Source organism: Gekko japonicus, unplaced genomic scaffold (genome assembly GCF_001447785.1).
Source record: "Gekko japonicus isolate JY-2015 unplaced genomic scaffold, Gekko_japonicus_V1.1 scaffold846, whole genome shotgun sequence".
Classification (NCBI taxonomy): Eukaryota; Metazoa; Chordata; class Lepidosauria; order Squamata; family Gekkonidae; genus Gekko; species Gekko japonicus.
In genome coordinates this window covers 334,859-348,071 of record NW_015164696.1, presented here as the reverse complement: position 1 = coordinate 348,071, position 13,213 = coordinate 334,859, and the positions used below count along the sequence as shown (strand labels likewise).

At 42.2% G+C, this 13,213-nt stretch overlaps 1 protein-coding gene across 1 annotated transcript in view; it reads right to left on the bottom strand.

Annotated features, from left to right (window-relative positions):
• The window catches only part of EXOC1 (exocyst complex component 1), a 27,445-nt gene extending 15,919 nt beyond the window's left edge, over positions 1–11,526 (bottom strand). The window contains exons 1-8 of the mRNA XM_015409453.1: positions 11,431–11,526; positions 8,833–9,034; positions 7,645–7,775; positions 6,702–6,861; positions 1,419–1,606; positions 790–1,017; positions 217–349; positions 1–93 (exon numbers count right to left, since the gene is read on the bottom strand). Coding sequence (XP_015264939.1) covers positions 1–93; positions 217–349; positions 790–1,017; positions 1,419–1,606; positions 6,702–6,861; positions 7,645–7,775; positions 8,833–8,956 — 1,057 coding nt within the window. The 5' untranslated portion in view covers positions 8,957–9,034; positions 11,431–11,526. The remainder of the gene's footprint in view (positions 94–216; positions 350–789; positions 1,018–1,418; positions 1,607–6,701; positions 6,862–7,644; positions 7,776–8,832; positions 9,035–11,430) is intronic.
• Between the last annotated feature and the right edge of the window lie 1,687 nt (positions 11,527–13,213).

The following is a 13,213-nucleotide window of genomic DNA, read 5'->3' as shown; positions in this document are numbered from 1 at the left end:
TTTCAAGATGGCTGGCCAGTCTCCGTGCAAAGTGCTCCCGCAGGTCACTGAATCGATGCTGCTGTTGCTGGACCGCATGGAGCATGTCATGCCCTTGAATCAGAAGAGTGAAATAAATTACGAGGATCTGTGAAAACAGAAAGAACTACAAAGCAACCAGAATGCTCTGAGTACTAAAAAAGTCGGCAGCTGCTCCCCCCTTACCGATAATCTTACCTGGCTGAAGAGCTACATTCATACACTGCAATAAAGCATCTGCCGCATTAGTGCAGGCCTCAATGCCCCGAGACGATGAGAGATCTCCTTCCTGGAGGGCCTTGATGTGACCTTTTGCCAAATCCATATGGTTCTGTGAAAACAAATATTTCCTTTTAAAAGCTCTCTTTTAAAAGCCCTACAGGGGGGGGGGAAGAATAATTTTTGAGACAAATTTAGAAGAGCAGAAATTTTAATCTGTGATTCTGGAAATCGATTTTCATGTTAGTATTTTATGTGAATAAATGAGTAGAATACTGCACCTCTTGGATGAAGAACAGGCAATAAGAACTAGGCTGCATTCAGACATCAGAAACCCATTCAAGTTTGTTCCTTCCCACATGCTTGGAGCCAAAACAGAGGACTCAGGGGACTAATGGGTCCAGATTCTCTAATTGGATGTGAGAGCATAGTATCTCATTACACCCCAGTTCTGGTGTACTTTTAATAGATATTTATTTCATTGCTCTTCAAACTGTCTGGATGGGGCAGGCTACAGGTGTGAATGAACAGGTGAAATCTGTTAGTACTCACAACGAGGAACTCTATCTCAGACAGCAGCTTCAGGTTGTTAGTGTTGCTAAGATGAATGAGATGGTTGCTTTCTGAGATCTGGTCCATCTGTTCTTTCACGCTCTGCAACATTTCCTCGTAACTGCTCAATTTCACTTCAATTTGGTCCACTTCTTTCAGCGCCTCATCAAGAAGTTTCATTAGGATGTTAACCTGTTTCTCGGAGGCCATAATCGATTGAATGTTTGCCTAAAAAGCAAAATGTATAATCAACCAAAGGTTAAAACACTGCATTAAAAAAAATCCCTTTTCAACCTTTATTCCTGATTTTATTCTAGAAAAATCTGAAGATGGGGAGTAATAGTGCAGTATTAATGCCACCATTTTGGAACACCACTGATTCGGTTTTTTTAAAAAAAATGGGGGGAAATGCTTCTATATAATCATTATACTTGCTGCTTGTGTAGTAGCGATAGTGCTAAATTTCAGAAGTGAAGGGGTTTCAGAAACAAACTGCCCCAATTCAGAATCCCCAAACTAATTATGCAATGAGTCCCAGACCCTCAACCACACACTACTTAAAAGAGAATTCTTTCAGAACCCCTTGAGAAATACAGCAAACTTATTCCTATTTAGAAAAAGCTCCTTACCCCATCTAGCACTTGAAGCTCCCTGGACAGCTTATCAGCAAAGGCTTCAGCATTAGAAATGGCATATTCACAGCCTTCCATCATTATTTCAATGTCCTGTTCCTCTCTTGCATTTAACTCTTGATATTCATCCACCACCTCTTCATCTCCCCCAGCCACATTCTGATTCTCTCCACTTGGAACAGATTCTTGAGCAAGGGGGGGGAAAACAATTAGGAAACGGGCACGGTGAGACCAAATTCGTGTAGGTCATAGACCAACTGGTGAGTCAATTGTATCAAAATAAATCTGTATGGGTTGTTGTAAGGCTCATGAGACATCTTTGTATTATCTTACATTGTTATGTTTTGAACAATGCAGGCCCATAATTCTGAACTGACAGAACAATGGGAAATTACAAATGCTGAACAGTCAAGGCCATAACTATGTTATTATGCCTGGAATTTTACACCAGTGGCTAGTGGACTGGCTCTTGTGGATCTGTTATGCTAACGAAAACCCTTGCTGCTAGTGCTAGACCACCAAAGGCCAGGTGATGCTGGCCCAGGCAAAAGAGGCAGTGATTGGATACAGAGCCACCACCTGACCCCTGTGCCTGCTCTGAGACACTGATGTGTTCTTCCTCCATTCCTCGGTGTTGGTGTTACTGATTAGATTTCATGCATTAATGAAAAGGTGCTACCTGGCTTAGAAAAAGGCTAGCATAATGGGAAGAGAGCTGATAGGGTAGCGACTGCTGTTTTAATAACAACAATACTAGCACGTATTATGTTATTGTTAATTGGTTTTAGCACTGTTTCAAATGTTTTAATTGTTTTATTGTAATCATGCACCGATTTTATGTAAGCCGCCCCGAGCCGGCTTCAGCTGGGAGGGCGGGGTAGAAATTTGAGGGATGAATAAATAAATAAACACATAAATAAAATACAGAGAATTCCACCAACGCACAAGGCTCTTCCACAACAGATGAGTTTCCTGTATTTGTGGAAAGCTCCATATGCAATTAGCCAAACAGATTTTTAGAATCCAATGCACTGCATTTGGGGATCCCAGTTTTGCATAATAGATAGCCAGCAATATTACCCTCCCTGTGAGATTTCTTTTCTAACATTTAAAGGTTAGGAAGAAGGAATGCAGATAGAGTTCTTGAAGACATTTTTATTTTATGGATGCTTTGAAAAGTTCTACAAAAGGAGTTTCCTTCCCCTCTCATCTTCCCTGCCCTTACAACATCTTAATTGAGCTCCGAAAAGGGGTTTTGTGGTTCTTTTTCTATTAAGGTCCCACTCCCCTTGGATAATCAACTGAATATTCATCAGTCAGTTTAACCTAATAAAGTTGAATTTTATCAGAATAGTATATGCAAAAATTAGCACTACTTTTACCATATTACTAACATATTAAAAGAGCAATATGATTCCTGAAGAAAGCAAAACATTCAGAAGACATTCTAATGCAGCCTATATACACATTTCACATGTTTAAAGCTGTCTGTAAATTACCTCATCAATTCCCATTTCATCATTGCAAGTATGGTCCAAGCAAGATTTCTCCTACAGAACTATTTAATCCATAGTTCTCCAGATACCTTGTTATTTTAACAGGTAAACAAACAGCCCTACTGCTATACCCCGTGTCAGTTTTAAAAAAACAGCGACAAAGAACCTATTTCTCACTGAGGAGGTAAACTTCTGACTTGGGCGGGTTTATTCCACTACTCCACTGCGGGTTTATTCTGCTTTATTTCTATTCTATTATTTTAAGTTTCAGTGAGCAATCCTCTCTGCACCAGCATTTCTTAACATCAGAGTTAGCTCAATCAATCGCAAAGAGTCCCAGTGAACAAAAAGAACACAACAACGCTGAAGAAAGTCAGATATAGGTGATGAAGTTTTTTCCACTGAACTCTTGAACTGCTTCCCTATTCCAATATTTCAGATCCTTTGTTACAAAGTGACTTTTTTCAGTCAGCTTTAAGAAGCTCTTCTCCACAGCTTCACTCAGGCAGACAAACTCTCAACTTCAACTCTCTTAAAAGCTGTTTTCAACTGCCCCCCACCACAACATTCCATCAGCTCTCATTGGTCACTGGTACCTAAACTTGTCTGTCACAATGCTTAAGTTAACCTAAAATGAAATCACAAAACCTGGAATTAATAAGCTTAAGATAGGCTAACTGCACAATCAGGTAAGTACAGATTTCAATGACTGTCAAGATAATTATAAGAAACACCCCTTCATAATAACTTAGTTAAGAAAAGCTAAAAGTAATGTAGACTAATTACTCTGGAATAATATTTAATGCATACCAAATCTTTCAATTTAAATGCTTTCAGCATCAAGATATTTTAAAATAAACATGTTGAAAATGATCTGATTTCAAAAGTTTCAAATACAGTGTTGCACTTGGCACACTCCAAAATGTTAATCTGGAAATTAAAAAATGTATGTCTGAAGTTCAAGAACCATACTAAAAATTTAGACTGATCCATAACAATAGCCACCCACATTTTAAACATTTTAAACAGCTTAACTTCTCCTTCTAGCATGAAGATCTCCAAAGAACTACTGATTTAAAAACTCTTTAAATAATATTTTCAATATTATCCCTAACTCACCTACCTAGAAAAATAGACAATTTTAACAAAAGAAAAAAACAACTGAGTTAGTCATATAGAAGAGAAGAACAAAGGAAGGAAAAAGGTGTTACGCACCTTCTGCAACTTTAGGCAGTTCTGGAGAGTTAAAAGGTATAAGAGAAGCAGAAGAAAGGAAGCAAAGAATATTAGCTAAGCAGAGAATGAACACAGTTTTTTTTTAATGGCAACAAGTTTTGAAAGTTACAGTCTCGGGGCTTGAAAAACTGAGAATTTTTAAGATTACCACAAACCCCAAAATCATATCTATACATGCACAATGCTTGGGAGACTGCAAGAATTGAACTTAGTCAATTACTATATTACAGACATGCCAGCATGCAAGTTTATAATTACTATTACAAACAAACTGCAAGTTCCCTCAATAGTCTGAACATACATTCAGTGGTTATTCTGAGAATTAACCTGACAAAAGACACAGCAGATTTATCGGACAACCCTTTATTTACTCAAATTTAAAATTAAGTGTTATGTAGGCTCTTTCTCTGCAAAAGAAGTCAAGCCACCTAGAACTATGGAATGTCCTTAATGGCATTTCATAAAACACGGCAGCATTTTCAAGAATCACTGATTTCAACGGTACTTCCAGCCAAGCAAATGCATGAATCATTAATTTCACTCACATAAGCAGGGCTCCTCCTCCTCCTCCAACTAAGGAGCTATGTTCCTAGAGAATCCTACCCACACCAAGCCCAAATACGAATGACGCTAACTACTGCTTCACAACACTGCTGCTTGTTTCTTGCTTTGGGGGATCGAGAACAGAAAAACTCTCTCAATCATTTCAATTATCAGCTTGCTTGGGGCTCAGTGCAAAGCATGGATTAGTTCCTTTACAAACCCTAAATGCCCTCGGCTCTCTAAGAACCTTCCTCCCTACATCAAGTACGCAACGCACACCCCCTTTCACGCTTTGCTGTTTGAGTTCCAACAGTACCTGGAGTTTGATTGGCTGCTGTGCAGGGCAGGCATGTTTCCATTTTGGAGAGGACGAATTTTCAGAACTCCCCCCACCCTCAAGGAGATCACTCAATGCTTCCTCCTCCTTTTCCTTCACGAGGAACCATTTTGCCAAGCATTTTTATGAGCTGTTCTGGCAACTGTGATCAATTGTAGTATTGGGCAATGAATTCATGATATCATTTTAATGATTCATTAGACTTTTTATGAGAGCCAGTGTGAAATGATGGACAGAGTGCTGGACATGGGCCATGGAATCCTACCCTGACATCTCTACTCAGCCACGAGTCACTGGGTGACCCTGGGCCAGCCACTATCTTTCAGACTAACCTACCGCACACAATTGTTGTGAAGGAGAAAAAGGTAAAGTGTGAGTGAGCCATGGTGTGGCCGTGTCAGTGAAGGTCAAGTAAAGAACTGTAAAGAACTGAGGGGAACATTTGACCCAGTGTTGAATCAGCACTGCTATCCATGTTTTCAGTTGAAGTCTCCAAAAGTGTGCATTCCTTGCCTCAAAAGGCAAACTAATCTTTAACACAGATCCTGTTTCCTTACATTATAGCAGTCCGCAGTTCTTGTTGCACTTGCAGCATACTATAAGGCAGGGCTATTTTTGGGCAGGAACGCACAGGAACGGAGTTCCGGCTGGCTCCCGAGTGGGCCACGCCCAGCAGGAGCTCATTAGCATAATAGGCACCACCCAACAGCAGAAACTCATTAGGATTGGCTACATTAGGGGTGTGTGGCCTAACATGCAAAGGAGTCCCTGCTACAAAAAAAGGCCCTGGGTTTTGACAACAAACAAGGTAAACAGAATAAGAAGCAAAAGGTCGGTGTGGCTGGATGGCCACACTTCTGGTAACATGGAGGTGCAGCCTAATATGCAAATGAGCTGTGCTGTCGGGTGTGTGGCCTAATATGCTAATATGTTTCTGCTGTTGGGTGTGGCCTATTATGCTAAAGAGTTGCTGCTGGTCTTTTTCTACAAAAAAAGCCCTGCTATAAGGTAGTAATATTCTTAAAAATTTGATAGAAAGGAAGTATGGATTGCTTTTCTATTGATTTAGATTTGGTGCAGTATTCAGTTGTCATTGTGCAATTGGTGTAAAAGTTCTGCAAGATCCTGATGTCAGTTTGCCTATATATGTTTATGCTTTTGTCTGTAAACGTATCGGTGTCTCGAGCTTTTGTGGGGGTAGATACTTTCCTTGAACATGGTGAATTGAATAAGGAATTTGCTTGTACTAAACACAGTTTTACCTATTTGAACCCCTTTGATTGAATGGCAAAATGGCAAAATTATTATTATTACCACTCCTACCACACTGCCTTAAGGCTCTTGGAAGACAGGCCAGTAGAAATGTAATAAAAATTTCTGCAACCCATCTGAAGCTTCTGCTTTAAAATTAACAAATAAAAAAAAGCAGCAGGCAATGGCTCTAACACAATGATTACGTAAATGCCCCCACTGAAATCACCCCAGTGTGTTTAGGACGAGGGTACAAGATGTACGACAGTTCAAAAATAAGTCTCGCTTACTGTTAGGGTTATTCTCATGCAGGCATTCAAGAATAAAGAAGATTTTTTAAAAAACTTATTCTGTGGGCTGAAGTAATTTTTCAACCATAATGTACACCATGAAAAAAAATCAGTCTAAACATTTTACCTTCCAAAAGCTGAGAACTAACATTTATGAAGTCAATCTTCTTTCTAAGATAACGCTGATTGAGTTTCCAAATACATGAAATGAAAGTGTTCTTCTCTGGAGAGCTGCTGGCGACCCATTTGTACACCTTGTCAAAATGTAGGTCAAATTCAGGATTTTCCTAAAACCAGGCAAGAAACAAAGCCATGTTACGGAAGACTGTGGACTCTTTTAGTACTAATGGTACACAAGATGCTGCCCATGTGACACAGAAATGATATGGCCTCTATCCAAATAAAGAGAATAAAGGTTTAATACTTGCATAGGGAAGTCAATAAAAGGCTGGTGATTAGAATTCTTAGACAAGCTTCTTACAAGCAGCAAATTCAGACATGTTGTTATTGAGAAGAAAGTTTCTAAGTAAAGTTTGCTCGTTATCCAGCCGAAATGCCTCATTTTGTACATGGAAGCAAAGAAAACAACTCTCTGACCTAAAGTCCCTCCAAAAGAGAGTATCTTCTGAACAGATTACATATGAACCCAGATATGAAAACAGATTACATATGAACCCAGAAAAATTACATATGAAGCCACAGAGGGACTGTGGCTCACTGGCAGAGCATCTGCTTGGCATGCAGAAGGTTGCAGGTTCAATCCCTGACATCTCCAGTTAAAGGATCTGGCAGTAGGTGATGGGAAAGATCTCAGATCCTGGAGAGCTGCTGCCAGTCTGAGTAGACAATACTGACTTTGATGGACCAAGAGTCTGATTCAGTATAAGGCAGCTTCATGTGTTCATGTATCCTATATACACTCAATCGTGAGTCCCACTAAGCTCCAGGAGACCTATTTCTCCAAGTAAACCCACCAAGGATTGCAACCCAGACCCTGAAGCTAACTGGCAATTTCAAAGCCTCAGCAGAATGAAGACGTTGCAAAACAGGCCATTACAATGAAGACATACTTTGATGGCATCCTTGGCATCAACAACCACAAGATCTCGAAGTGCCCACACAGTCTGCCTCTTGTAGAAATCTCCTTTATCAGACTTTTTCACCTTTACTACATTCACCTGCACCGGGCGTTCAGTCGTCACTGTAAAGAACAGTACATAATTAATTTCTAGAGGAAGACACTGATATACAGATTGACTTTCCTCCTTGCTGCAATTGAGAAATCATCTACTTTAAAACAGATTCCCAAACTCTCCAGCCCTACAAGTTTTAAATTGGGCTATGATCAGATAGAAGACCACAGGCTTCAAATACCACTTCAGATGTACTAAGATTTCAGCGGGACGTAGATGGCATTTGTAAGAAGCCTCCACGTAACAAGAAGAAGAAGAGGAGATTGGATTTATACCCCGCCCTTCACTACCCAAAGGTGTCTCAGAGCGGCTTACAAACTCCTTTCCCTCTTCCTCCCCACAACAGACACCCTGTGAGGTAGGTAGGGCTGAGAGAGCTCTTGACAGAAACTGCTCTTTTTCAAGAACAGCTCTTATCAGAACTATGGCTTGCCCAAGGTCATCCAGCCAGGTGCAAGTGGAGGAGTGGGGAATCAAACCCAGTTCTCCCGGATTATAGTCCGTGCACTTAACCACTATACCAAACTACACAAATGGGGCTTAAAAAATTCCAGGCATGCAAAATGTTGGTATCTAAGAAATATGGCACTTTCTGCTATCTCAGAGGAAGGCTTGCAAGTTTTGCAGAGCAATATCCACAGTCATATTCAACTTCCAGCTTTCCTCAACAGTCCATAAATGCAAAGTTGCTCATCTGGTTTCGCTTGACAAGAATCTCTTCTCCAGGTAGTAGTGGTGAAGTATACACTTGGGTTTCGGGTGTTACCCTAAACCACCATTTATGCGTGGCCTTAAATGATGACATTCTACGTCAGCTTTCACAGGAGAGCCTTTGAACTGAAAATATAAAATAAGCTATTGTACACAGGTAGCCATATACTTTCCCCCTCAAATTAGGATATTATTTTATATTGCGCCATCAATGTGGATAGCATTTATGGAGTGTTCCCTGTGCAGTGCAAGAGGACAGATCCACTGTAAGCTTTAGAAACAAATTAATCTCAGTGAAAATTATAGTCAGAAGGACTGTACGAAAATACTTGCCCAAGCTTCAAAAACTCATACCTGTGGCACACAAGAAGCAGTTTCTCTTCTTTTTTCCTGCTTTGCAAACATTAACAATGCTCAATAAGCGTTCATCATTTGGAGTGAAAATGTCCCTCTGTAAGGCATGCTTGATTGCAGTCATTTTCTCTGAGCGGTAAAGATTTTGGATACTGCTCAGATATTTTGCTTGTCTGGTTCACTTACAAGACACTCTGAACTCCTGGTAATCAAAGAAAGAAATGTTCAGATGTACATACCTTACTCTGAAATGCAAAGACATCCATTAACATAAAGTGCAATTGAACTGAATGAACACTAAGTTTTTAGAGGAATACCAACAGTTCATATTTTAAGTGTTTTCTCAAGAGACATAACATACGGGAGATATCAGCTTAAAATGCTAAGTGGGGTACTGCATAAAGGACTCTCTCACATACTATAGAGTTGCAGCCAGACAGTGTTTTCACTCAATTTCACCCAGTTTCTTTCCTTACAACAGCACCATGCAGCTTTTGCCTACACAACACCCAGGATTCCCAGCATAGCCTTTTCGTTGCTCAACGGGAATCCTAGCCTCCCCTTTTCTACCAGTGGAAAAATCTTTACTATATAAACCCACAACTCTAATCACTCAGAATAGCAATCACAACTGAGTCAGTTGTTACATGATTACATCACATTGCCTATATCAAAATCTGCTACATTTAAAAGAAAATGAACCAGGCTTAAGTGTGAACAGAGCACTTTACAATGTCAAGGTAGCCAAAGATTTTAAAGTCTACATATCAGAACATCCAGGTCATGGGAGAGCAAGTAGAAGCATACATGTGGCATTGAGAATGTTTTGAAACACTCAACCATCACTTACCAGACTCTAAAAAACCACAGTAAGGAACAGTTATTAACCAGTCCTTTTTGACCATGTGCCAATTTCAACCTAATTCAGAGGTTGTTTTCCTAGCCAGGTACACAACCTGTATGGCTACCTGGCATCAGGATTTGACAGAGTTAAAAGCTGACTTTCTTGATCACATTGGTCTTTTTAAAACCTATTAATTTTCAATTGGAATTAATACATTTGTTATTACTTTATTTGTATGTGGCAATATATGAGGATAAGTTCAAAAGGGGGGGGCCTCTACATTATTTTCGGATAACATTGCACTGCAGTTCTACAGAAGAGTAAGCCCTATTCAGCCCAGGATTGTGTGATTACAGTATCAGACAAGGTTCTGGGATACTTGGGTTCAAATCCCAACACACCAAAAAGTTCACTGAGTGATCTTGGCCCAGTGACATACTCTCAGCCTAACTCACCTCACAAGATTCTTAGAACATAAGAACATAGGAGGTGTCCTCCTGGATCAGACCAGTAGTCCAGAATCCTGTTTTGCACAGCAGCCAAGTTGCCCTGAAGTGCCAACGACAGAGCACAGAAACCAAGTTCTCCATTGATGTTGACTTCTAGCACTGATATTCAAAGGTTTACAGCCTGAACATGGAAGTTTCCTTTAGTTATCTTGGCTAGTAACCATTGATGCACCTATCCTCCATGAATCTGTCTAATCCTCTGGTAAAGCCATATATACCAGCAGCTATCACTACATCCACTCTCAGTGAGTTCCACAATTTAATTAGTCATTGAGTAAAGAACTTATTTCATTTTGTACATCCTGAATCTACCACCTATCAATTTCACTGAGCGCCCGCAAGTTCTAGTATTATGGAAGAGTTCTCTGTATCCTCTTTCTCCATCCCATACATATTTTCATAAACCTTAATCCCCCTGGTCTTCTTTTTTCTCCCTTTAATATGAAATAAGAACAGGAGAACCACATATGTATAACAATGTGCTGGGCAGCGATAATGAACATAGGGCTTGCTTCCAAGTGAAGGGGAACACAACTGAGCCATGCAGGAAAGGCTGCCTCAGAAACCCAAACCAAAATAAAAGACCGATGGCGTCTTATAAACTGACAACATTTATTTCAATACAAGCTGGTGTGAGCCACAGTGCCCTTCTTCAGATCTATGAGAAGAAATCATACTGGGAATTCTTTTAATGGAGAACATTACAAAGGGGATGGGGTTAGATCAGAGAGTGAATCTTTGAAGCACAAATTTTGTGGGTCACACACTTTGAAGTCTTGTGGAGTACAATTAGCAGTTCTTCTAAATAACAATGAAAGTATTGGTTTGAACAGAGAACCACGGTGATAATTTTAAGTGACAATTCTAGGTGATGTTAACACCATTTGCACTCAGAGACCCAGGCTTCCACAGAAGCAGGAAAAAAATAAGGCTCTTGAGGATGCCCCCACAAGGGTGTATAGAAAGAGGGGAGGCTGAAAAATATATTGCGTAATACTTGTAAAGTCTGAAAGTAGTAACGTTAACTAGTCTCTGTAACAAACCCACCAATTACTGAATGTGTGCGTATATATCATTTTGTTGTTGTTGTTATAATAAAATTGAAATGGGGGGGGGGGGGGAGAGAAAGAAAGAGAGGCACTGGAAACCCAACGAGCAACCCTCAATGGGACAGTCACCACCAAGGCTCCAAAATCTCAAGCCCGCACCCACTCCGGGGACTGACAGCCGCTTCCCACTCCTTACCATAAAAGCTTGCGCCGCTGCCGGACCGACCGAAGTCCCTTCTCCACCCCACTCCTCCACAGCTGACACTGAGGGCCGAGCTTTCCTGCCCCGCCCTCTCCGCACTTCCTTGCTTCCGTTCACGTGACAGAACCGGAACAATACGGAGATCGAAAGTGGAGTTCCACTGCGGGTAGCCGATTACAAGAGGCGAGAAGAAAAGTTTTGACTAGGGGAAGTGCGTCCCCTAGAGGGCGGGAGGGGGAGCTTCTTTTTGCTGTCGCTCATTTAGGCGTCGGGGGACCGGTGAAAAGAAGGCGCTCCCATAAGGGCCAAGGAGAGATGCGGCGTTGTAGTGACAATTTTGTATTCCGTGTTTATGAATCAGGAGCGATCATCAGTTTCTCTCAACGCACCTTGCTTCTCTGCTCCGTTTAGCAGACGTATTGCAGACAGAAATTAATAGGTGTAATTCCCCCCCCCTCCATGCCCCATCACGGCCAAGATAGAAAATCCACCTCTCGCGTGTGATAACGGGAGGTCATTCCGGCTCCCCCACCCCTCGTAAGGGGCTCTTTAAAGAGATATGGCCACCGCTGCACAAAGTGCACACGCTACTTCTATTATCCACTTTATTCTTTTCCCACCTGCTATCATCCCTCCTGGCTCTTTAAAGAGCGTCTCTCCCGCCCTTCTGGAGGCAAAACCACTCCTTGCGCCAAGGCCGCTGGGAGGCGAGGAGCACAGTTTGCTCTTGGGAGCTCAGGGACGCCCCGAGCCGGCAGGGGCAGCCGGAGGAGCCGAGGGGAGGCGGGGGAAGTTTTCCGGGGGGGCGCGGGCGCGGGGCGCCGGCGCCACCGGCAGATCTCTTTAAATGTCCCCTCCCCGGGCCCCCTGGCGCCAAAACCACTTCTCGCGCCTCGTCTCCCAGCGACAAGGTCGAGGCGCGAGAAGCATATTTGGCCCCCAGGAACTCAGGGGCAGCCGGAGGAGTCGAGGGGAGGCGGGGAAAGTTTTCCTGACGGACCGCGGGGGGGGGCGCCGGCGCCACCGGCAGATCTCTTTAAATGTTCCCTCCCCAGCCCCGCTGGCGCCAAAACCACTTCTCGCGCCTCATCTCCCCCCCCCGTCCGCCAGGAAAACTTTCTCCGCCTCCCCTCGACTCCTCCGGCTGCTCCTCCGGCTGACGAGGCGCGAGAAGCATATTTGGCCCCCAGGAACTCAGGGGCAGCCGGAGGAGTCGAGGGGGAACCGTTGCAGGCGTCAAACCCGGGAGCTTGTAAATGGCTACTGCCCTTGGTTGACACTTGACTTCCCTAATTACGCCTTCCCTAAATCAGAGTAAGAGGAAACCTGTGCTGAGCCACCAATGCTGGTGGTTGTTTTCTTAAAAACAGATTTAATGATGAGAAGAACGGAGGGGTAGCGAGGGAGGCCAGAAGCCATAAACATGAGGGGAAATGTTTACAAGTGTGTTTATCACCTCGACCATGGCTTCCAAACCGCAAACTCTTGAATGGCTTCCTCTCTGTTTATGAGGCGGAGAAGAGGTAACAGGTTTTTACAGCTGGCACTTTGATCGGATGGCCTTAGTTGTACCACATCCCTGGCCTCCCTCTGAATCACCTCCAGAGATGAATGTTTTAGAAACTGACATTACGACCAAGAGTTTGTTGCTTCATTTGAGTTGAATTCTTTTTGGTTGCTGCTAGAAGAAGAAGAAGAAGAAGAAGAAGAAGAAGAAGAAGAAGAAGAAGAAGAAGAAGAAGAAGAAGAAGAAGAAGAAGAAGAAGAAGAAGAAGAA